The sequence below is a fragment of the Pipistrellus hanaki genome (assembly GCF_964339955.1).
Source record: "Pipistrellus hanaki genome assembly, chromosome: 3".
NCBI classification, from domain to species: Eukaryota; Metazoa; Chordata; class Mammalia; order Chiroptera; family Vespertilionidae; genus Pipistrellus; species Pipistrellus hanaki.
This window is the reverse complement of record NC_140505.1, coordinates 103,969,160-103,994,650: the sequence shown is the minus strand read 5'-3', so window position 1 is coordinate 103,994,650 and position 25,491 is coordinate 103,969,160. Positions and strand designations below refer to the sequence as shown.

The window sequence follows — 25,491 nt, the reverse complement described above, 5'->3', positions numbered from 1 at the left end:
CACCAGTCAGTTTCCCAAAGCTGGTGCCTTGAGACGAGGCATGGAGGCTCAGCCCAAAAGGTCCGTGGAAACCTGTTCGCTTGTTGGTGACGGACAGCCTGATTTGGGTTCTTAATTCAGCTGTCAGATCATCTGACATTTTAGCTCCCCATGCCCTCTGCCTTGTAACCAAAGCCCCTTCTCTTTTGGTTTCCTCGAATTTTCTCCCCTTCTTTATTCTCTCTCTTCTATCCATATACAACCCTCTCCTTCATCTAAAACAGAAGAGTGGACGGAAGCTGTCACAACACACTCCTTGGTTTGACCAGACAGCCACCTGGGTCTGAACAGTGTCTGTCACTTCAGGTCTCACAGGCTGAGCAAGTTCCTGTTCTGTGTTTGCCAGAACGCCTCTAAGGCGAAGGGGCCTGGGATTTTCCAGAGCCAGTGGAAGAGTGAGAGAGCTGGCCTCAGGCAGGCTCAGAAATGCCCAGAAGTGCCCCCAAAGCATCGCCACTTCTGTTCACACCCATTTACTCTTCATGTCTGTCCTTCCTTGGGAATCATCTGCTTCCTCTTGTTTCCTTTATGGGTCTCTCTGTCTTCACTCCTACTCTTCGTCCTTTGGGATGCTCTCGCCCCCCTCTCTCCCTCCCTCTTCCCCTCCTATGGAATTCTGTCATGCTGGTAGCACTGCTGACAATTGATTCCATCCATTTATTCTTTATGGGCTTCTTTTGTTTGCATGACTGGACATGGGCCATCCTTCCGCAGAGAAGATAAAGCTGCCCTGGCAATTTGGTAATCAGTCTCGTTTAGCGTGAGTACCTGCAGGTGAGAGCAGCATCCATGCCCTGCACCTCCCACCAGTCCCCTCGGGGCCAAAAGTTTCCAAAAGAGAGGTTCTGAAGGGGCGTTTCATCCGGGTGGCTGTGGCCACAAAGACTCCTGAGGGATCATCTCTGGCTAGAAGTTTTCCTTGGAGAAACAGATGCCAGCCAGGGAATTTTCAACAGGGTGGGCATGGGGCAGGGGTGTTGCTCTTTTCCACTCTTCATCTTGTCATCTTTGGGCTTATTGTCTTCATTTCTTCCCTGCCCTGTTGGATCCAATGTTTTTGCCTCCCTCCATCTTCCTCTTCTTACCACTCCTCCTCCACAGATCTGTTTACATCTCCCATTCATTCCAGACCAAAAAAGAAATTCTGTGTAAGAACTACTTTCAAGTGTCCATTTTTCCTTCATTTGCGCTCATATCTAAAAGCCTTTGACATCTACCCTCAGCGTCTGTAACCCAGTTGACTTATGGTTCTTTAAACTTTGCATCTTCCTTAGCAAGGAAGCTCCGAATTCAACTTTGGAAGGTTACAGGTTAAAGCATATTTACTTTGGCCTCCTAAGCACGCCTTTCCCTGCGGCCATCCCTGGTGGCCCTGAGGTGCAGCATCTCCCAAACCCCTGGCCTCTGCAGGCCATACTAGTCCCTGCGTGCTCCTTTCTCCTGGTGGAAAGAGGAGGTAAAAGAATAATGAGGACCCCCCACCCCCCAATTAACTGACACTTGCTGGCTCCTGGCCACCACACTGGTTTCTAGAAGCCCCTGGCTCTGCCTTTCCCAGTCCTTTCTGTGTGGTATCAACCCCATAATGGTCCTCTGACCACAAATTAACTGGGGTTCCACCAACAGAGCCCCGACCCCTCAGCCCTCCACCACACCACGGTGTTCTCACAACTGAACTAACCATCCTGTCTTGCAGATCAAATTGAGATGAGAGTAGAGACAGCAAAAGCAGAGATGCAGAGCTTGGCATGGGGTGGGGTGGAGGCAATGCCAGCTGGAACCTGCCCTTCAGGTGAATGGAATAGCATTTCTATCACAGTCACTCTCTAAGTTTTAGACAAAAGATTTTTAAAAAGAAAAGCAAGCTTCTTCAGCAGGGTGCCCAGTAAAAGACTCACACACTCCAGTGGCATTGCCCTCGCCTCCTGTTCAGAGGAATGAGGAAGCTTGGTGGCCATGAGATTATAGCCATCGCCTCAACAGCAGCCATCGGAATTGGCATCCCATCTGTGGGCCTTGCTCCTGACTCAGCGGGGAGCCAGCCTTCCCTGGAGGGAGTCCCTCTGAGGAGTCGGTGCCTTTCAAGGTCAACATGGCCAGGAGGGGGCAGCCGAAGCTTCTGAGCTCTTTAAAATGTTCTCTAATCAACTGATCTCAAGAGAATTCTGGAAGACAACTTTGTTGGGTATTCCAGCTTAGATATCTACACCTAGCCCCTAAATCCCTAGTAATCTCCCCCCTCCTGGCTGTGCAAAGAGGAGAAAGGATGGGGGGAGGGAGAACGTCCCTTTTTACATGGATAGGAGCTATTTTCAACAACTTTTATTCTTGAAATACAAGGTAATGTTAACAACTGGGAAACACATGCCACTGATGTCATATTCCTGGGAAATCCCTCCTCTAGGAGAATCTCTCTGCCTCTCCTGTGATCCCGGGGTTTCCCAGGCAGCCTCTGTGTGGTCTAGAGACAGTGCCGCAGTGAGCAGGAGCAGTGAGTATATTCCAGAAACCGACTCACCCACTGAGGCAACACTTCTGATTTGATCCTAAACTGCACTCAGAGATTTTCTCTTAATAGCTGCCCTTTATCACCCCTATGGCCTTGCCAGTTATACCAAACCAAGCTAATCTGCATATGTAAATTGTAGCACATTAACTGGCTTTCCCTCTCTATTTGCCCTTAACCTGTTAGCTGGAACCACTAGCCAGGACTCTTTCTGAAAATGTCCCACCTCTGCCTCACTACTATAGTATACAAATTGCATGAACAAGTTTAGTTAATTGGCCCAATATCTTTAACGTCTTGAAAGTTACCAGATCATTAGAAAACGAAGATGAAAAAATTGGTTGCTTAGACATTCACTCCACACTTGCCATTAGTGGATACAGCACAGAATTCAAGCTCAGCCAGAATGTTCGGGGCTGGGGCGCAGCTCCGTTGGCTCGTAGAGAAGCGGGGAGCAGTAGGGTCTCCGGGCCCCCCGGGCATACGTCTTCAGGGAGCCCTACACCCCCCTCCCCAGGAGACCGTGGATGGAGAAACTGTCAGCTAACTCGGGGAACAAGGAGCAGCTCTGGAAAAGGGTCTGTGATGGATGGCACAAGGACTCCAGGCTACCAACTAATTCTAAGTTTAGCTCAAAAAGTAGAACCTATGCCAAGTAGTTCTTTCTCTTTTTTTTAATATATTTTATTAGATTTTTTTTACAGAGAGTAAGGGAGTGGGATAGAGAGTTAGAAATGTTGATGAGAGAGAAATATCGATCAGCTGACTCCTGCACACTCCCTACCGGGTATGTGCCTGCAACCGAGTTACATGCCCTGGACCGGAACTGAACCTGGAACCCTTGAGTCCGCTGGCCAACACTCTATCCACTGAGCCACATCGATTAGGGCACCAGGTATTTTTTCAAGAGAACTAGGGAGTCACAGAGAGTAGCCAACAATAAACAGTTGGCTGAAAGTGCAGGTGCCCAGGTCCAGCTGGCCCAGTCTTCCCTTCCAGCTCACAGCTGGGGGGGGCGGGGGGTGCGTTCCATTTGCTGCTGGGCAAGGGACCAAAGACAGGAATGACCTCACCAGGTCATCTAGGAATGTCCTTTGGGGGCTGGTGGTATGTCTGTGGACTGTGGGTTCTCGAGAGCAAGGGCTGTGTGTTAGGCTTCTTCCTGTTGGTTCCACTTAGATTCAATCTGTAATTGCTTTGAGAGTTTATTATGAGTGGTTAGTTTTTGTTTTTTGAGACTGTGCACTTTGTAAACATAGCCCCTCACACAGAACAGGCTTGTGTGAGGCTCACAGGCAACACTGCCCCAGCAATTCAAAAATGCCCGCTGACCCTAGTGCCCATCAGTAGATGAGTAGATGAAAAGGCAGTGGTACATGTACACTGTGGAATACTAAGCAGCAATAAAAAAGAAGGATCTGAGTCAGCATGGAGGAACCTGGAGAGCCTTATGCTAAGGGAAATAAGCCAGTCAGAGAAAGACAACATGATCTCACTCACATGTGGAATCTAATGGACTAACAAGCAAAGTAGAGACAGACTCATAGATAGAGAACAAGCTCATGGCTGTCAGGGCGGGAGGAGATTGGGGGACTGGGTTGTGGGGGGTGGTAGAGGGACTGAGCAAAAAGACAAACATGCCTTTTAGGAAGTATGGTCTAAAGCTGGAGAAAACGTTTAATCTGTGTGATTCTCCCACAGCGCCGGTCTCATTAACCGGCTCGGGACCCAATGCAGGATTTCAGGCTCCCGTCTTCCCACTCCCTGCTGCCCTCACAGCTCCCCTGACTGCTCCTTGCCTCCTATTGCAGAGACGTACCATGAGGATTCTTAAATCAATACATATTAAAATAACAAGATAGGATCAGGGTGATTAGAACAAACCTAAACTACATTTTGAAATAAAATATGACTTAAATAGATGAGATCTTAAGTGGGAGCTATAAGAGGCTAAAAATCAATCATAGAAAGGCAGTTAAGACCTTTAAACATTCCAAATGAAGCATTCTATCGTGTTTAAAAGTAAAATGCAATAAAACAAATAAATTCTTTAATGGCTGGGGTTATTCACTTGGACCAGATGACTCAGGTGAGTTCTCTAAATTGTTTTCGTTCTGGTCCTATTTGGGATGGGAGTGACCCAGAGGACCTTCAGGCTTTGCCCAGGGTTCTTAGCAGGATGGGATGGGGAGGAGTTTTCAGGGTGGATCCAAGCTGCTGGGAACCCTGCCTGGTGCCTGGGCATGGGGTGTAGAATAGATTGACCTCTGTATGACCCTCCCCCTCCTTCCTCACTGAAGCCTCAGAAACACAGAACCATTCACACAGGTGCACAAGCACTTGACCCTCCTGAATTCCCTCCGTGTGTGTGTGTGTGTGTGTGTGTGTGTGTGTGTGTGTGTCCATGTTCTATCACAGCCTGCTAGTCAAATTCTGAGCCCAGCTTCCAGGCCTGTAGCTTGGCCGGCAGCTCGTGCTCCTCCAGAAGCAGAATGGAGATGGGACTGTTCTGCAAATGGCTGGAGAGCATCCCTGCCCTTTCCTTCCCTGGCCTCACCGGCATCTCCATCCTTCCCCAAAAGAATCCTACCGATTTGCTATGGGAAAAGGAACTTACCAACACATTTGTTGCCAAAGGAGTATTTTAAGTCTGCAAGCAAATGTCTGGTTGTGCACATTTTCATCCTTCAAAAATTCATTACAACGTTTCTTTGTACCTTAAAAACAGAAACACAAGAGCAGCCATCTGAAAGCGGAGGGTAAAAGCAAAGTTGCCACCTTCTAGAAAGAGTTAACAGCTCAGGAGGTCAGATCAGTCAGGTGCTCGGCTCTAGGAGCTGAGAATGGGGGTGGGGGGAATGGGAGGGTGTCTTCAGGACCAAACTCGGGAAGTGGGCAGAGAGCTGTGTGGCACTCAATGTGGCCGCTGTCCCCAGCTCCTGCCCCAAACTGAGCTCAGCAGTCTGACCCATGAGAGCAGCTTCTTGGGTGTTAGCAATCATATTTTAAATTGTGTGCAGAGCTTTTCAATTTACAACACAACCCCACACATCGGTCACACCTATAGACTAGTAGCTAAGCGGGACCGCCTCCCGCCTGAGCCTCAGCCTGAGGACGAACCCCTGCTATGGAGGGAGGTGAGGCCACCTCTTTAGACCCTCCACAGTGAGAATTAAAACCCAGTCTCCCCCTAAACCCGAGGGGCCATTGCTTGCCAGCTCCTTCGGTGGCAATGCTGGGTAGAGCTAGAGTGAGTGAAGCTATCTTAGAACAAGTGGTAGGTTTTGCTGAGTGAAATAAGCCAGTCAGAGAAAGACCTCCATCCACAGAGTCCAGAAGATCTCACTTGTACTGGGTGTGAGCTATTTCATGTGTGGTGGAGATGGGTCCTTGGTAGACGTGAGACCCAGCTATGCAGAGCCCACACTCACGGTGCAGAACCCGCCAGGCCTGTGGTTGGTATTTCTGTCACTTGTTTCCTTTTGCCCTCTCTTGCCACTGTGTTGCTCCTGTGTTAGCCAATACCTAGAATACCGATCTCTTCGTTGGAGACTCATTACAGCTTATCTCTATCTGCCTTTCTTTAAAGCCATCTGAACATAGCCAATGCTCTTCCCTTATGGTAAGACCAACCCTCCAGACCACGCTCTGAGCTTCTGTGACTCCTCTAACACCCCCCACTCTTACCACTGGACCCCGAGTCTCCCAGAGCCCAGCCTGGCTCCTGCTGCATGTGGCCACCGTGTCCGTCTTGCACCTTGCCTGCCTGGTCTCGTGGCGCTGTGACGTGCTGTCTGTGTAATGGTGTCCCCCTCCCCTCCCTGAACTTCCCTTTGGGTGATAATTCACTGTGATCTTGACTGTCTAACCAGCCACTGGGAGAGAACTGGACCCAAGGGCAATTTCCTGTTAAACACCCTGAGACCCACTAGCTAAGCCTCTAGCCCTAACCCGACGTGGGAACGTTGCACCTTCAAGCGTTTTCCCAGGGTTCTCAGCGGTAATGGGGTGGGCAAACGCTTGAAGGTCTCCACAGTAAGGCCTCCCGGGAAAGAGGGAAGAGGGAGGTGATCCAGCAGGAAGCCGGAAAGCAGGCGATTTCTTTCTTCTTTAATCGGGTTTCTGAGCTCCTTTGTACTGAGTTTAAGGCCACAGTAGCAGGTTTGAGCTGGGATTTGTTAGTGCAAGTGCAGCTGAATTTCCGGTCACTTCCATAGTGTTACCTGTGGAATTTTCTGAATTCCTGAGCTCATTGAAATTGGGCTATTCTATACCCACCAGCCCTCTGCAGCACGCTGCAAGCAGAAAAGCTCCACTGTGACTGGGCCACTCCGATTCACTTTGACTCAAGTGATGGAGATGCCACTTGGTGTGGCTTTGAGGTCACACATTTAGTGGTGGGGTAATTCCCTGAACCCCGAGAGTCAGAAGACAAGACGAGCCTGGTGGGCTGGTGGTGTTTCCTGACACACCGCCCCAGGCCGGGTGGAGGCTGTCCAGGGCAGGGCTGCACTCGGGCCTGCTCCCCACTTCTCAGGGATGGCCACTGGCTCTGCTTCTTCACTGCATGGTCGTTTGATTTCTTAGAAGAAGTTTCCATGCCCACACGGGTGTTTATTCCCCACCAGAGCGTTAGGCTCCTAGTCCCAGGCTGGCACCCACCCTGCAGGCGCTGGTTTTATTTTTTCCCTCGTCAGACCCAGGTGCCCCTGTGGCCAACCTCTCAGGCTCTGACACTCACAGCTGAAGTTCCCCGCATAAGTGTGTTCTTTCCTCTGTCCACCCTCCCTGACCCAGTGGAACTGACAGCTGTTATAAACCCCGAGCCTCTGCTGCATACTCCTCTGGGGCACACGATCTTCTCTTAAGGAGAGAAAAATAGAATTTCCAGTAGATGCACAGGTGATAGAAATGCAGAGATTAAGGGCATCAAAGACTTCAGAACTGACCCAGAGCAGAGTGTGGGACAAGTCGGGGACGCTGCCGGCCCTTCCTTCCCGGCTCCCGGGGCAGGAGCGGGCTCCCCGCCCACAGCCGGGCCTGCCGCGGGAACAGGCGCCCGGAGGCCGGGGAGGGCTCTGGCTTGGAGGCAGAAGTGATGCCGTGACTCTTCCCCTGTCCGGGGAGTCCGAACACCAGAGGGACTTCCTGCTGGTCTCTGCGCAGCCCTCCCAGGAGGAGCAAAGGCTGTCCCAGGGTTCTCCGCCTCCCCAGGGCCTCCCCCTCTGGCCTCTGGAGCCAGCGGCCACATCAGTGACAGTCAGCGGGACAGGCACAGGGCTGGGGGAGCAGGGCGGCCATGCTGGTGAGATGTGGGGATGGAGAGGGCCAGAGAGGTTCCACCTGAAAATGATTAAGCCAGAGATGCGGATGGAGAAGCAGGGAGGCAACGCAGGGTCCCAGCGAGGACCCAGAAGGAGGCAGCGATGGAACCAGTAACAGGAAGCCCCAGGGTCCATTCTCTCCCGGTGCCCCCAGGGCTGGGTGAGCTGCACTAGCTCTGGGAGCAGACAGCGGGCCACCCCCAGCTCTTTGGCCCGGGTGGCAGGAGGAGGGGCCAGGGGGTCAGTCCATGTTTGCCTTGGGCCTGGAGGCAGATGGTGACAGGGAAGTCTTTCCTGTCCCCTGAGCCCTGCCCAGGCCTGTGCCCACGCCCCAGGACCCTCCAGGTCCAAGATGCTGAGTGAGCCCTGGGCCAGAGGCCCCAGCAATGCAGCATCATATTTCCATGTCAGCAGCTGTGGCTGCTCCATTTTCTGCCCTTTGCCCTCGCCCTCACCCTCCTGGACTCCGGAGGAGTTATCTGCCCTGAGCAGGACCCCTTGGTCCTCTCATTCCAACTGCCTCCCCCACCTCCCCTGGAGAGGGGGTGCCTCCTAGAGGCCCAGGGCAGAGAGGAGATGGGGAGATCGGGGGAGACTAGAGCTCACTGCTGCTCGGTTCTGAGATGAAAAGGCAAGGGCTGTAAACCAGATACTCGCCCAGCACTAAGCAACACCAAAGCCATGTGGGACAGGCTGTGAGCAGTAGGAGCTGACACAGCAGAAGTGCTGGAGGCCTGAGGAGCCGTGAGCAAGCTCTTCAGGGGGCAGCCCACAGCCTGCCCACCGGCCCCGTGCAGTCACCCGCTGGGAGAGGCCCACACGCACCAGCCGCCTTGCAAACCCACCCCACTCAGGATGCAGGCCCCGCAGCCACGCCAGGCAGGAGGGAGGCCACTGCTTCCTCAGCACCTGGCCGAGGCCAGGCGCCCCATCCCCCGTGGCTGGCTCCCCGCCTGGATTACAGGGCCTATGGAAGTTCCTCAGGGACTCTCCTGTCGCCCCACCCAGGCGCTCATGGGCTAGGAAAGAAAGTGAAGCAGGAGAATAGGATAAAGGACGCGGGCTCAGGGCCTGGACACAGCTTGGCTCTGCAGAGACCTCAGGGTCGGGCCGTCCACCTGGGAAAGGTGGAGGCTGCCTGCCCCTGTGCCAGGGAGAGAGCTAGTGCAGCCCACCCGCCCTGCGCTGGTCCCTCCCGGCCAAGGGCTATGTCGCTGGAGCAGGGCCCACCCCGCTCTTGCCCCGCCCCTCTGTGTCGCTGTGTTAACTACCGCCTCCTGTTGCCAATGGATTCCAGAATGCAGAGGAGAACTCCCGCATCTCCATCACCTTCTTCCGCCTCTTCCGGGTCATGCGCCTGGTGAAGCTGCTGAGCCGCGGGGAGGGCATCCGGACGCTGCTGTGGACCTTCATCAAGTCCTTCCAGGTAGCCATCTCCGCTGAGCCCTGGCGGAAGGAGACCTCCGCTTCTCCTGGGCTGCAGGGCTGCGCGGGGCTCCCCCACCCCAGCTACCAGGGGCTCCCTGAGCGGGAGGAGACAGTCAAGGAACAAACAGCATCCAGGGGTCAAGATGGAGCTCGCTCTGCTGCTCACGTCTGAAATGAGTCCTTTGGGCTCAGTTTGTGGTTCTCAAAAGCACGCTCTGGGTCCCCATATTTCCTTAAAGTCAGGTGGGGAAGGCTGGAAGCAGAGGGGGGCTGAATGGTTCTGCTTTCTTCTCTCACTTAGGTATTTTTCTGCAAGAATTGATTAGACAAAGGGACTTCGTGGTGAAACAAATTTGAAAACCATGGCCCCCAAGGCTGTCCCAGTTCTGTCATTCTGTCATTGCCGCAGTGACTGCTGTTCCTACTTAGGGGCGTGGCCAAACTCTCCAGGACCCCGCTGCCACTGCTCTCGAGGAGAGATGGCCCCTCAAACGAGCACAGGGTTGCCCAACATAGAATCGGTTCTCTTGGCTCAGCCATCATTTCCCATCTGTAAAAGCAGAATAACGATGGCCTCTGGCCATCTCTGAGAGGCTTATATTAGCTTAAGCAAGCCCTGTCAGGTCACTGAACCCCTGACAGGTGGGGCGCTGCCATCAGGCACCTGCTTGCTGTGGAGCCTCACCCCAAAGGCATACACCCCTCCACAGAGAGCCACCTGCCCTGGGTCAGCGTCCACAGGGAGGGCTCCAGCCTGGCCCAGGCTGACTGCCCGCCACCCCTGAGCCACTCTTAGTCCCTGGGGAGCCGGAGATTCTTCTGGGAGCAGACAGGCTGACGCTGTTCAGGGGACACGTTTGGAGACCCACAGCCGTGGGTGACCATATAGGCCTGCAATGCTCCTGGGCTGGGAAGAGGCACGGGCCTGTGAGGAGCAGCACTGGTCTGTGAAGCTGGGGCGCCCATGACACACAGCGTCCATATGGTCTCGCAGTGCCATCTAGTGAAGTGCGGGCACCTGGCCAGCATTTCCCCAGGGGCCTCCCCAGAAGTGGCAAGGGCTCTGGAAAATTCAGTTATCTGGGCAGATAATACCTAGAGTGAATAAAATGTGTGGAACTGCAAGGCAGTGCAGGAGGCATTTGTAAGCCTTACATCACTTAACCTCTGCAAAAGCCGCGCAAAGTCATCGTGGCTCTTCTAGTTTTTCAGACGAGGAAACTGAGCTCAGAGAGGCCCAGGTTATCATGGCTGGAAAGTGGCCGAAATAGGGTTGGGGCCATCATATTTCTTTTGGTTAAGTTTTCCTTAGTAAATGTTTCTATTACAACGAGTGGAACAACAAAGTTATACAAAGGAAGGGCGTGAGCTGCCTCCACCTGCGCCTTCCAGGGAGCCTTGGTGTGTGTCCTCCGAGACTCTCTCCTTGCTGAACAAAGACATATGTCTACTCAGAGGACAGTTTGTTTATTTTTTATTGTTTTTACTAAGTAATATCACACTGTTTTCTTTACTCTGCAAGCTGCTTTTCTCAATACTGTACTGCTTCTCAGGTGATTAAAAACAAGTAAAATGAAGGGCCAGGGCCATCACTCAGGCCTTCTCCCAGGCGCCCGGAACTATGGGGCTCTTGAAAATGCCCCCCAAGCCAGGCAGCTGATGATGGCAGGCGCAGTGCCCTGGAAGGGGTCCAGCCAGCCAGCCGTCTTCACCGCCTCACGAGATCTTTTTCTTCCTCCCAGGCCCTGCCCTACGTGGCCCTTCTGATCGTGATGCTGTTCTTCATCTATGCCGTGATTGGGATGCAGGTAGGGGCTCCCTGGTTTCCCAGCCCGCACTTCCTGGCGCCCTCTGCCTTCTCACCTCCCCCATGCTCCTGCCCACCCCTCCCTCCTCTCTCACCTTCTGAGGCCGAGAATGTCACAGGAATTGGAACTTCCCCCCAAATGGTATTCTACAGGTAGCAGGGTGAATGGGATTTTCAGAGAGTTTCTCTCCCCATTTTTCCCAGGCCTGGTTCTGCTCTCAGAAAAAAAACACTTCCAAATTATGCTGTGAGCTCAAGAGACATGGGCCCTTCTCAGGAAACCACGGGAAAAGTGTGTCAGACACCATCCCACCCTTTGTCCAGGTCTGATGGGCCTGAGAACTGTCCCAACCAGTGTCACTCAGGAGAGAGGGCGGGAGAGAGGCAGGCTCTCCCCATCGAACACACAGCAGTTTCCAGGCCCCCCACAGGTGCCACTCACCCTCTCCTGCCCCAAACCCGAGTTCTGCAGCCACGGGTCCCAGGAGAACACCCAGCCACACGCACCCGGACCAGGAGCTTTCCCTCAGCAGCTCCTTGAGCACGGTTCTCCTGCTTGCTTATTGCAGAAAGACCCTAAGGCTCATAGGCCAAAACCTTTGAGGTGAAAAGAACTACCTTGCCATTGATCAAGGCTGGCAGTTTCTAAGATAAGAATTGCTTTGAAAGTTTGGGGGATGGGGTGAGGAGGCCTCTGATTTCAAGGATGCATTAAATTTGTTGAAGCCCCAGATTGCTTGTTCCACATCATCCCAGAGTCCAAGAATGAAATTTGGAAGTGTGCTTGGGCATATGGAGTTGAAATGACAAAGAAATTAATAAGTTCTGAGGATCTAATGGTGACAGTAGTTAATAGTGATACAGTATTGTAGCCTTGAAATTGCTGACAGACCGTCAGTGTTCTTACACAAAAAAACTGTGAGATGATGCATGGTAATTGTCTTGATATTAACAATGATCCTAGAGTGTTGTGTACATCAAATCCTTACCACATTGTACACTTTAAATATGTACAATTATATTTGTTAATTATTTCTCAATAAAGTTTTTTAAGAAAAAATATTCTTAAGAATATCAGTTCCCTTCCCCCTGAAAACCAGGGAGCCTGCTCTCAGCCTCAGCGCCCACCGGGCCTCCGGGCCTCCTCTGAGGGCCCATGGGTACTCTTCTTACCTGTCCGTGTGGGGACTGCACAGGGAGGCAGGTGCCTGCCCCCATGAGGCCCCGCCAGGTCGCATGAGGGGACTGTGCTCAGTTAATAAGCCAGCCTGTCCCAGGTCAGCTCTGACCCTGAAGGGACCTTTGAGTGATGGGTGGGAACTAGGGTCCTCCTGGTCCATGCTTCACCGAATCCCTTTCCTCTCCCCTTTTAGGTGTTTGGGAAAATTGCCTTGAATGACACTACAGAGATCAACCGGAACAACAACTTTCAGACCTTCCCCCAAGCCGTGCTGCTCCTCTTCAGGTGGGTCTCTGAGGACCGTGCACACAGAAACAGCAGCACAGTGTAGCCCTGTGGTCTGGATGTAGAACGAGAGGGGACTCTCTCCAGGAGAGTGGGCAGGGAGAGAACTGGTGCTGGGTCTCCCTCCACAGACAGGGAAGCAGTCATTTCATTGTTATTTACAACCGTCAGGCAGCCCGTGGACACGGCACAGCTGCTGGTAACCACCTGAAAACAGTAGGGGATCAAAAGTCAAATACCGAAAGCACCCTAGTTTGGAAGCTGAACAGGCTCAAAGCTAAGCTTGTTCTATGACCCTGAGTAAGAACTAACTTCTCTGAGCCTCAGTTTCCTCATAAAACAAATACAGATGCCAGTGTTGGTGCCATTGCTGTGCTGGGTGGGTATGTCCATGTGCTTGGTTCCTCCTGGGTGAGGCAGCCACGCACCTTTACTTCTTGGAAAGCCACCCTCGGGTGCAGCTGCGGAGGGCAGGGTTCTCATGCCTGCCCGTGAGTGAGCGAGTCCCTGCCGCCTGCAGCCGGCTTCTCCTCCTCTGGCTCCTAGCCACCCTGTCAGCCCCCTTGGTTCTCATCACTTTCCTCGGACCCCCCTAGTCCAGGGCTGAGAGGTGAGAGCTGTTCACTCTGTCCTGGGCCCGATGATTGTGTCATTGCCCTTACCGTCCCCTGGTGTTCCTTCCCAGAGGATCCAGGGATTCTCTCTCTTCACCATATTCTAGAGCATCCTTTCTTCATACCCACACCTAAGTATCATTGTTGCTTAAATGTCTTAAATCAAATGACAGAGCCCTTAAACATCAGTCTGACATCACCACCTCCCTCAGACTGTGGCTATGAGAACACAAGAGCCATTGTCGACTGCGATTTAACAACATTTAAGCCCATGCCACATTTAAATAGGGGAACTAGACACATGACAGAGCAAGAACATGGCTCTGTCTCCCCTCCTCTCCTCAAGATATTTTTAAAAGGATAAACCGTACGGTACTAGGAAGAAGAAAAGCAAACATGAAAGGGCACTATCGGTGAACCAGGAATATTGAGAATTTCCTAAGTGGAAGGAAGCAGATAGGATTCAATTTAAAAAAAAGAAGAAGAAGAAAGAAAGAAAGAAATGTAATATATACATTCTAAACCACTAGAGGGGAAAATGGATGCACACACATAAACTATTGCAATTCAGCAACAGGACAGAGATGCAAAGAAGGGGGCAAGGGAGGGAGGAAAGGAGGAACAGAGGGAGGGGGAGGAAGGAAGGAAGAAAGGGAGAGAGGGTGAGAGAGAGGGTGGGAAGGAAGGAGGGAGGGAAAATTAGAACATAAATTAAGATGGTTGGAATAAGAACAAAAATTAATAATCATGAAAAATTAAATTTATTAAAAGATAGATATTCTAATGTTGGCTTTAAGAATTCTAGCTCTAGACTGTTTATGATAAGTAGAGTAAAATAAAATGACCTCAAGAGAATAAAAATAAAGGAATAGAAAAAGAATACCAGACCATGCTTACCAAAAATGTAGATGTAGTAATAGCAATATCAGAAGAAATAAAATTCCAGGTGAAAGAAGGATATTTGATATTGATAAAAGATATAATCCATCAAGAATATGTAACAGCCAAAACCTGTTTGGCTCAGTGGTAGAGCGTCGGTCTGCCGACTGAAAGGTCCCGGGTTCGATTCCAGTCAAGGGCATGTACCTTGGTTGCGGGCACATCCCCGGTAGGGGGTGTGCAAGAGGCAGCTGGTTGATGTTTCTCTCTCATCGACGTTTCTAGCTCTCTATCTCTCTCCCTCTCTGTAAAAAAATCAATAAAATATATTTTTTTTAAAAAAGAATATGTAACAATCATAAAACTACTTGCATGTAACAATGTATTTGGAAATAATCAATCAGACACTGATAGAACCATAAAGAGAAAATGAACACACACACAGTGGGAGACTTCTATATAGCACATAGAAACTGACAGACCAAACAGAACATCTAAATAATATAATTAACAAACTGAATTGAATAATTCTGTACTGTACTCAATAAATAGCAAAAACAAAACAAAACACTACATTTTAAGCACCCAGAAACATTCACAAAAATTAGCCAAGATGTAAGTCACAAAGAAAATTTCAATAAATTCCAAAATTTCTCTTCAATACAGCAAAAATTAGAAAATAACCATAAAATTGGTAGTCACTCCAAAATCTATTCAGTTAATTATGTTCTAAATAACTCAGAGCTGAAGCTACAAGCTACTTAGAAATGAGAGAGAATAATATCTTAAATTTATTAGCTGTACTAATCAATGCAAAAGGAAAATTTGGAGCCAAGATTAATTATTTTTAAGTTTATAATAATTAAACTAACAGATGGAAAAAGAACAGCCATATTACCCCAAAGGATGAAGGAATGCATTTATTAAAATAAAAGCAGAAATTAATAAAACATCTTTAAAATATATTAATAAACCTTAAAACTGAATCTTTGAAAAAAGCAATAAATAGAAAAACTTTCATCAAATCTAAATTCTTTGAGAATTTTTCAAGAGTTTATTTGAGCCAAACTGATGACATGCCAAGGAGCAGGATCTCTATTGCTCCCAAATTTTCCAGCTTCTTTTATTCACTTTAAACTAAAGAAGGAATTTAGAGAAGATCACATAGAGGTAGGGAAAAGCAGGGTAGGAATTGGATTACAGGATTGTTAACAAGATTACGGGCTTGCTTTTTTATTTGCTTTTCAATTACAGCTTAATTCAATATTATTTCATGTTAGTTTTAGGTGGACAGCAGAGTGGTTATACAATCAAATTATATAATTTATAAAGTGATCCGCCCAATATTTCAAGCACTCACCTGGCACCATACATAGTTATTATAATTCTAGAGGCCCAGTGCACGAAATTCGTGCACTCAGAAGGATCCCTCAGCCTGGCCTGTGCTCTCTCAGTCCCCGGGGAGGAGCAGGCCTAAGCCAGCCGTCGGACATCCTTAGTGCTGCCATGGAGGCAGGAGAGGCTCCCATCACCACTGCTGCATTTGCCAGCCATAAGCCCGGCTTCTGGCTGAGCAGTGCTCCCCTTGTGGGATCAGGTCGAAACCCACTCTCTGACATCCCCCAAGGGAGTCCTAGATTGAGAGAGGGCACAGGCCAGGCTGAGGGACCCACTGGTGCATGATTGTGTCCAGGGATAGATGTGGGAAGTTGGCCAGCAGGGGAGGAACCACAGGAGGGTTTCAGGGCATGTCCAGCCCATCTCTCTCAGTCCCAAATGGCCGGACTCCAGCAGCAAGCTAACCTACCAGTCAGGGCATCTGCCCTCTGGTGATCAGTGCGTGTCATAGCAAGCAGTTGAGTGACCTTAGCATATCATTAGCATATTAGCATATTACATTTTGATTGGTTGAATGCCGACCAGTCGACTGGACACTTAGCATATTAGGCTTTAATTACATAGGATTATTAACTACATTCTCTATGCTGTACTTTACATCCTCTTGACTATTTTGTAACTACCAATTTTTACTTCTTACTACGTTCACCTTTTTGACATAGCCCCCAACATTCCTCTGATTTGGCAATCCTCAGTCTGTATCTATGAGTCTGTTTCTATTTTGTTTGTTTGTTTATTTTAGATTTGGCGTGTAAGTGAAATCATATGGTATTTATCATTTTCTGTCTGACTTATTTTACTTATAGTAGTAGGTCCATCCATGGTAAGATTTCATTCTTTATTATGGCCAAGTATTATTCATTGTATATATATGGACCACATCTTTATCTAATCATCTATTGATGGGCACTAGTGTTGCTTTCATATCTTGGCTATTGGAAAATCTTTAGCTTTTCTTGTCTGGGAAGATCTTTATTTCTCCTTCAATTTTAAATGATAGCTTTGCTGAGTAGAGTAGTCTTGGTTATAGGCCCTGTTTTTCATCACTTTGAATATTTCATACTGTTCTCTTCTGGCTTGAAAAGTTTCTATTAAGAAATCAACTTAAAGTTTTATGGGAACTTTCTTCTAGGTAACTGTTTTTCTCTTGATGCTTTTAAAATTCTCTCTTTGTCTTTAACTTTTCTTATTTTAATTATGATGTGTCTTAATATGGGCATTTGGGGGTTAATCTTGTTTGGGACTCTCTGCACTCCCTGGACTTGTGTGCCTTTTTTTCTTCAACAGGGTAGGAGAGTTTTTAGCTGTTATATCTTCAAATAGGTTCTTAATCCCTTGCTGTCTCTCTTTTCCCTCTAGTACCCCCATGATACAGATGTTATACTTGATGTTCTCCCAGAGGTTCTTTAAACTATTCTTATTTTTTTATTGTTTTTTTCTTTTTGCTGTTCTTATTGTGTGTTTCTTGCTATCTGGTCTTCCAAATCACTGATTGGATCCTCTCAGTGAACCATAAAGAGAAAATGTACACACACAGTGGGAGACTTCCATACAGCACATTGATTCCTCATCTGCTATTGACTACTTCTAGTGTATTCTTCATTTCAATTACTGTATTCTTTATTTCTGACTGGTTCTTTTCCATGATTTTTGTGTGTGTTTTTTAACGCTGTTGAAGTCCTTATTAAGTTTTCTTTAGCATCTTTATAATCACTGTTTTGAACTCTGTATCTGGTAGTTTGCTTGCCTCCATTTTATTTAGTTTTTTCCCCCTGGGGCTATTTCCTGTTCTTTCATTTGAGATACTTTTCTTTGTCTCCCCATTTTAGCTGCCTCTCTGTGTTTGTTTCTATGTATAAGGTAGGTCTACAATGTGTCCCAGTGTTGGTATATTGGCCTTATGCAATTGTTTCCTTTAGGACCTAGTGGCAGTCTTCTTGATCCCCTAAATTGGGTGCTCCAAGAGTGTTCTTTGAGTGGGTTATGTGTGCCCTTCTGTCTGATTGAGCCTTAATAGCATGTAAATGGGTGGGGTTGACCCTAGGGTGGCTTAGTATACAGATTGGCCACAAGCAGAGTGTATGAGCTACTATGTGGGGATTGGCCCCATGAAGAGGAATTTTCCCTAGTAAGGTCTAGTGCCTGATCTGGGGCAGGTCAGCAAAAGGCTGAAGGCATCAAGACCCACTGTCACCTTCTGGCTACCCCCATTAGGTTCAGCCATTGATGGTACACAAATTGTGTGAGGCAGGTCTCAGGGAGTCACCAGGTAGGGGTGAGTGGTGTTCACCATGTTAATACAGATTCAAAGCTGGCACCACTTTGAGGCCACTCAGCAAAAGTCTCAGGGTACCCCGAGGCCAGTAGCCACCAGCCTGGAGCCTGTGGAACTTTGCAGTAGGGTGGAGTCTTGGAGTCATCAGGGTGGAGCTAGTAAATTCATTTGGGCTACAGCAGATTTAGATATGGCCATATGGATAGAGGGCTTAACACAGGAAAGGTAGTGCCTGTCAGCCATGCAGGAAGACTGCCCTCACCTTAAACAACACAGCTGAGTTTCTCCGTATGTGTCTCTGGCAACCCCCTCCAAGCTTGCCTGGAATTCCACAATATTTTTTTTAAACTAGGTTGGCACCTAAATGATATCATAGGTTGATTCATTTACATAAATTCTCTTTTTGAAGCTTCGAGAGACCAATATGTACTATGTTTTTCATGCATTCTGCCTAATTTTATAGTCAGCTTTTTCTAATTATGCATGCAAAAGATTAATTTAGAAGTATCAAAGAATCCTCGTGATGGCTATCTTAGTTATGAATGGGAGGCTGACTGTTGTGGGGCCTATTGCCATGTTAATTTTGAGATCTGTAGAATCTGAACAAACTTCTAGGGAAAATCAGCGCTTATGTTCACATCTCCAGATGAGCCAGTGCATGGATATCCCTCTAGGACTGCATTATGTCTTACAGGAAGTTTTCTGTCAGGCAACAAAGATTGTTAGTCACCTAACAGTACCTGATTCAGGGTCTCTGAAGTTCCTGGATGCTGCTAGAGCCATGGCACTTTCCAAGGCCTGGGCCCTTCTCTTGGGCTCCTTATTTGGGGTGAAGCCATTCCAGGGTGCCCTATGCTTCTCCCCATGGTCCTGCCATCTTCTCGAGGATTGGCTGCATTATTGCACTGGACAACTCCCAGCACCCATCTCTGCCACTCCGGGTTTGGAGATCTGAACTACTATCATCCCCCCATTGACTATTCAGGTTGGGGAAGCAAGTGTCCTTTCTCTTTCAGAGTTCAGTCTCTCATATAACCACCAATGATTTTATGCACTCTCAGTAAACAATCCTTAAAAGCAGCAGCCCATTTTTTCCCTTTCCCTGGATTATCTCCACCCTTATCTATCTCAAGAATTTTCTAAGAACAGCTCAGATAAAGTCATGGCTGCTACTTAAAGCAAGGAGGCCTGCATTCACCCAATGCAAAGTAGGGAGCTGGTGGGGCTTAATGGGCCCTTGCTTGTACCTAACACTGAGTCCAGGTCTGCAGGGTGGTCCTGGGTGGGCTTCTTTGGAATCTTGACAAGTAAATATTGACATAAGAAATGTCTAAGAGATTTTTAATAGGTTTTAATTGAACCACGCTGATGACATGTGCTAGGGAGCAAGGTCAAATGCTTGCTCAAATCCAATTTTTAAAAAAGACACAACAGCCAAAACCGGTTTGGCTCAGTGGATAGAGCATTGGCCTGCGGACTGAAGGGTTTCTGGTTCGATTCCGGTCAAGGGCATGTACCTTGGTTGTGGGCACATCCCCAGTGGGGGGTGTGCAAGAGGCAGCTGATCGATGTTTCTCTCTCATTGATGTTTCTAACTCTCTATTCCTCTCTTTTCCTCTCTGTAAAAAAATCAATAAAATATATATATTTAAAAAAAAGACACAACAACATCAGAAATAAGAAAGCAGCATAATTACAGATGTGGATGATGTGGAAGTAATTTTTAGAATGATAAGAGAACATTATTTTTTCTGATTATTTTTTATTGTGCAGTATAGCATAGAAAAATGCTTAAAACAGAAATATGCTTCTCAATGAATTTTTCCAAAGCAAATATCTATATAGCCTTCATCTAAGATAAGCAATAGAACATTTCCAGCCCCTTAGACATCTCCCTCTAATCATTTTTCCTTCCTCCTCCCCAAAAGTAGCCACTACATTTTCCTTATAGAAATGAAAGGAGACAATGTATTTTTTTAATGTTGCCTTATTTTGTTCAGTACTATTTTGGAGAGATTCAAACATTATTTTTAAATACATATTATAATTATTGATTTCAGAGAGGAAGGGAGAGGGAAAGAGAGATAAAAACATCAGTACTAAGTGAGAATCATTGATTGTCTGCCTCCTGAGTGCCCTCTATTGGAATCAGTCCCACACCCAGGCATGAGCCCTGATCTGGAATGGAACCATGACTTCCTGGTTCATAGGTCGATGCTCAACCATTGAGCCACATTGACCACGCTCAAGCATGTTTTTTAATGTATCAATCATTAGTTCATTGTCATTGCATGTAACTTACTGATTGGATATGCTTCAGTTTATTAATTCAGCCTACTGTTAATGTTCACTTAGCTTGTGTTTTTATTTAATGAATATTCTAATTCATAGTCTTAGTATACTAATTTATATTAGAAAGAGTCTAACTCAAGGGTCATAGGGGTTACATGTTTCATTTAGTAAATACTGCTAAATAGGTGTCCAAAGTGGTTTACTAAGTGGTTGCAATATATAAACATTCCCTGCTTTGCTTCCTTGTGAGAACTACTATTTTTCAGTCTGCTAGCTAATCTGAGGAGTTTGTAGTTGTTTCTCATTGTAGTTTCAATTTGTATTTTTCTAATGCCTAAAGAGGTTTATAAATTTTTGTTTTATGAAGTGCCTGTGTAGTCTCTTTTTCCATTTTCTTTTAACAAAAGTTAATTGTAGTTTGATGGTGAGCCCGTGTGCATTATATGTGCTGTAAATATTTTTCTTGCTATATGGCTTTCCTGTTTCCTCTCAATGGTGTCACTGATGAATAGAAATTCATAGTTTTATTTGAGCAGTTTAATCAATCTTTTTATCTTGTGTCTTGTTTAAATTTCATACTTCCAAGTTAATGAAGATATTTTTCTCTATTATGTGCCACAAGTTTTTTGTTTTTTATTTACATTCGGATCTGCAATCCATTTGGAAGTGATTATAATGGATGTGGATATCTGGTTGACCTAAGGCCAGTCATTTGAAAATACCATCCTTTCTTCAGTTGTCTGCAGTGCAACCTTCCACATATCAAGTGTCTATTTAGGCATGGGTCTTTTCCTTTTGCATTGACTTGTAGGTGTGAGTCCTACACCTATATCACGTTGTGTTAATTACTATAGTTTTGTAATGTTTAACACTGGTTTTATTTCTTCCTTAAGTATTTTGTAGGATTTAGCAATGTGGTGATCTGGGCCTGGTATTTTCTTCTTGAGGAGGTTTCCAATTATGGATTTAATGATTTTAACAATCAAAGACCCATTTAAATTTTCTTTTACTTCTGGAGTCAGTTTTTATAAATTGTATTTTTCTAAGAAATTTTATTGCATTTAAAATTTCAAAGTGATTGATGTACAGTTATTCATAAATAATATCCTTTTATCTTTAGTGTCTGTAGTGGTGGTGTCCTTTTTTTTCATCCCTGGTTATATGCTCTCATTCTCCCTCTCTTTCAACATTTAATCAGTATTGCCAGAGGTTTATTAGCATTATTATTAAATGTTTTCAAAAAAACTTTTGTTTTACAATTTGAAATTTGTATATCTTTTAGGTGATTTGAGCTTTTTGTTGTTAATCCTCACCTAAAGATATTTCTTCCATGACTCTTCAGAGAGAGTATAAGGGAGTGAGAGAAAAAGAGAGAGAGAAAAATCCATGTGAGAGGGACACATTGACTGGTTGCCTCCAGCACACACCCCAACAAGGGGCGGGGAGCAAACTTGCAACCCTTTGGTGCATAGGCCGATGCTTTAACCACACAGCAACACTGACCTGGTGTTTTATAAGGTTAAATTTGAGCCATTTAACTTTATAAAATATGTATGCCTACTACTAATTTTATTATAAATTCTACTTTGTGTTATATTAATACATCTATACCAGCTTTCTGTTTATTTGTTTTTAGTGTTTATATGGTATACTTTTCCCACACTTGAACATAAACCTTGCTATATTCTTAAATTTCAGATATATATCTTTTCTAAGCAGCCTATATTTTAATCCAATCTGACACATTTGCCTCTAACTTGAGGGATTTTTTATCCATTCTTTTACTTTCAAGCTGCTTGTATCTTTGAATCTAAAGTTTCTCCTATAGACAACACATAGTAGGAACATTTTTTTTATTAATTCAATCTGACAATCCCAATAAGAGAATATTATTACAAATTTATGTCAATATATTTGAAAATCTAAATAAAGTGGATGCTTTTCTATAAGAAATATATGCACTCTATGTTCATAGCAGTGCAATTTACAATAGCTAAGATTTGGAAACAGCCTAAGTGCCCATCAGCAGATGAGTGGATAAAAAACTGTGATACATTTGTACAATGGAATACTAGGCAGCTGAAAAAAAGAAAGAACTCTTACCATTTGCAACAGCATGGAGAGATCTGGAAGTATTATACTAAGTGAAATAAGTCAGTCAGAGAGAGATAAGTATCACATGATCTCACTCATTTATGGAATCTAATGAACAACATAAACTGATGAATAAAAATAGATTCAGAGACATAGAAGCATCTGATTTCTTAGGATATATTCCTAGAAGTGGGATCACCAGGTCAAACGGGGGTTCCATGACTTTCTGTAGCCCTTTTAAGTGGTGCCAACCGATGTCCAGACCTGTGCTTAGCCCCACCAGCCGTGTGCAATTGTTTACTCTCTCAGTGATTGGTCAATGCATGCACTTACTGGACCTACTCCAGTAAGTATATATTTAAAATTGCAGTAATACATATAAAAAACTTTTCTTTGACATGAAGCTTTTTCATACAGACTGAATTTTGACATAAATGTGTCTACATAAATAAAACCAGGTAAACTAATTTGTCAACTTTTTAACATACACATTTGGAAAACCCACTTTATTATATAATAGACTTTCGGCTTTAATAGACCCCCACCTCCTCACTTGAATTAATCAATTATATTGAGGTTTTACTCTATTTCCTCTACATTAGCTACAAACAGAAAAACTTTTTAAATATACCATTTATAACACTATTTATAAATATACCATTTCTGATAGAATACTTTGTTTATTTTAAATAAGATACCTAGAAGTAGTCTAACAAAAATGTTTTTGGGGAAACTATAAAATATTATTACAAAACATGAACTAGGACCTAAATAAATGGTGACATGTGTTATATTCATGGCTAGGAGACAATATCACAAAGATGTCAAATTCCCCAACTTAACCTATATTTTAATGCAATTTCAGTAAAATGCTCAACAGGTTTATTCATGAAAGTTGATAAGCTGATCCTACCATGTCCATGGAATAGAAAAGAAAAATGAATAGCCAAGACAGTTTTCAAGAACAACAAGTTGGAGCCACTCTCTGAGACAGCAAGACTTAACTATAAATTCACAGTGGTTAAGACAATGTGGTCTACTAGGAATGGAATGAAATGGCTAGTGTGAGACCCACACATGTATGGGAAAACAGTTATATCAGAAGAGATATTTCAAATCAGTAGATGAAGATGGACTATTCAATAAATTGTATGAATAAAATTGTTTATCTATACAGAAAAAAGAGAAAGCATATTTCTACCTCAGATGGAGCACAAAAATATATTTCAGATTCATGGGTTATTATGAAAAACAAAAGTTTACAACTTTTAGAACAGAAGAGAATTTTTTATGACCCAGAATATAGAAGAATATTTTAAACAAGAGGAAAAAAAAAACATAGAGGAAAACTTTATAAAAGTATTATAAATTAAAAATTAAAAATCAGAAAAAATATAAATTTGGCCACATTGAAATTTAAAATTCATAAAAACATACCAGAAATAAAGCTAAAGAAAAGTTAGCCACAGACTGGAGGAAGGTCTTGTGATGCATATAACTGAAAAAGATTAATATGAAAAATATAGAAAAAACCCTACAAATAAGACAAATAGCCCATGAGACAAGAATACGAACATGCAAGTCGACAGAAGATGAAATAAAAAATCTCAACACATTAATCATTTTAAAACCTAATTAACACAGCAGTGAAATATTTTTTACCCATCACATGAGCAACATTTTTTTAAAAATTCACTAATAGAATTGAAAAATCTAAACACAAAGAAACAGGGAAGGCAAAAGTGGTTTCCAAGAGAGGAATAGGAAGAAATTGGTAAAAGGGTACCAACTTTCTATTTTAAGGTGAATAAGTTCTGAGGATCTGATGTGACTCATGGTGACTATAGTGATAATACTGTGTTGCAAGGAGCCGGGGAAGGGGCCAGAGCTGTGGGCTTGAATCCATGGGTGTTGGGTTCTCTCGCCTCTCTGCCCCAGGTGCGCCACTGGGGAGGCATGGCAGGACATCATGCTGGCCTGCATGCCAGGGAAGAAGTGCGCCCCGGAGTCCGAGCCCCACAACAGCACGGAAGGGGAGGCACCCTGTGGCAGCAGCTTCGCCGTCTTCTACTTCATCAGCTTCTACATGCTCTGTGCCTTCCTGGTAAGCTGAGATTGGACCAAATAGTCACAAGGAATGAGCGAGGAGGTCGGGATAGCATGAGCCTGCCATCTCCGCAGCTCATGGCAAGGGCGGTCCCCCCAGAAGAGCTGCCGCGGAGAGACTGAGTTAGTAGGAATGTCCAACCACACTGAGACAAGGACAGAAAGCTGGAGCCAGAGTGTCCGCAGCCAGCACTCTCTTGTCCATTCTTGGCTCTTGTCGTGGTGGCATTGTCCAAGAGGACAGAGGAGGTGCCTTTGGAGGCCTAGAAGCAACTTAGGCATTTTTGACCCTTTGATTGGATAATGGGGAAAAGGTGGTAGATAAAGTGGCCCTCTCTCCTTGGCAGCCCTGCCCAGCAGCCTAGGAGGGAAGCTGTCCAGCCCACATGTGGGTTCAGCGCACACAGTTCTGAGGGGAGCTGTGTCATGATCATATCCAAGAGGCCCAAGTTTCAGGGACTGGTGGTGTAAATGGTGACACGTGGCTGGTCTTTAGAAATGTCAGCTTTTGCCATGCTGGCAAAGCGTATTCAAGTGGCAAGTGTGTAAGAAGGTCCTCTTAGCAGCTCATCATACTCGCTGTTCTCTGCAGATTATCAACCTCTTTGTAGCTGTCATCATGGACAACTTTGACTACCTGACAAGGGACTGGTCAATCCTTGGTCCTCACCATTTGGACGAATTTAAAAGAATCTGGGCAGAGTATGACCCGGAAGCCAAGTAAGTTCCCAGGCGGAAATTCTGAGCCCCAAAGCCAAGAGGGAGGATTGCACAGCCATACCTACAGAAGAGGGACAATACGGGTTAGCGTGGGGTGGGTCCACTGGAAACACTGAATTGTGCCAGACCCCAGGGTCAAGGGTCAAGGGCCAGCAGTAGCAAGCCAGGCACTTTGATTAAGTCATGAACATATCTGCAATTTGCGGTTGAATGGAAAGATAGGAGATCCTAGTGTTTGGAATAACTGGTAGGTACTCAAGTTAGGATGAATAGGACCAGGCACATCTCAACTCCTTTCCTGCCTCAAGTCTAAGGATACCCTTGTCAATCAATCATGTTTGGTTGACACCCAATAAGTACCTTTTGGTCAGGTGGTTAATTGACTGAAGCAGCAAGTACATGTTGAGAATTTCATTGTACTGCTAAACCCTTCCATTTTGAACATTCACCACTGGATGGCTCACTGAAATCTAAACATGTATACATTGGTTTTGGAGTTTTGCCATGCAATTCTGCAGCTCTGCACTGAGTTTGACCAAAAGGG

At 45.9% G+C, this 25,491-nt stretch overlaps 1 protein-coding gene across 33 annotated transcripts in view; it reads left to right on the top strand.

Annotated features, from left to right (window-relative positions):
• Positions 1–25,491, top strand: part of CACNA1C (calcium voltage-gated channel subunit alpha1 C) — a gene marked incomplete at its 5' end in the record, with an annotated part of 660,607 nt that overhangs the window by 604,280 nt on the left and 30,836 nt on the right. For 26 of the 33 annotated variants that reach the window (XM_084878730.1, XM_084878732.1, XM_084878733.1 and 23 more), the window contains 6 exons: positions 6,135–6,167; positions 9,167–9,295; positions 11,040–11,105; positions 12,478–12,569; positions 24,060–24,225; positions 24,820–24,947. In XM_084878730.1, the coding sequence (XP_084734856.1) occupies positions 6,135–6,167; positions 9,167–9,295; positions 11,040–11,105; positions 12,478–12,569; positions 24,060–24,225; positions 24,820–24,947 (614 nt within the window). The remainder of the gene's footprint in view (positions 1–6,134; positions 6,168–9,166; positions 9,296–11,039; positions 11,106–12,477; positions 12,570–24,059; positions 24,226–24,819; positions 24,948–25,491) is intronic. The other 7 variants (XM_084878746.1, XM_084878736.1, XM_084878734.1 and 4 more) reach the window with 1 other exon arrangement.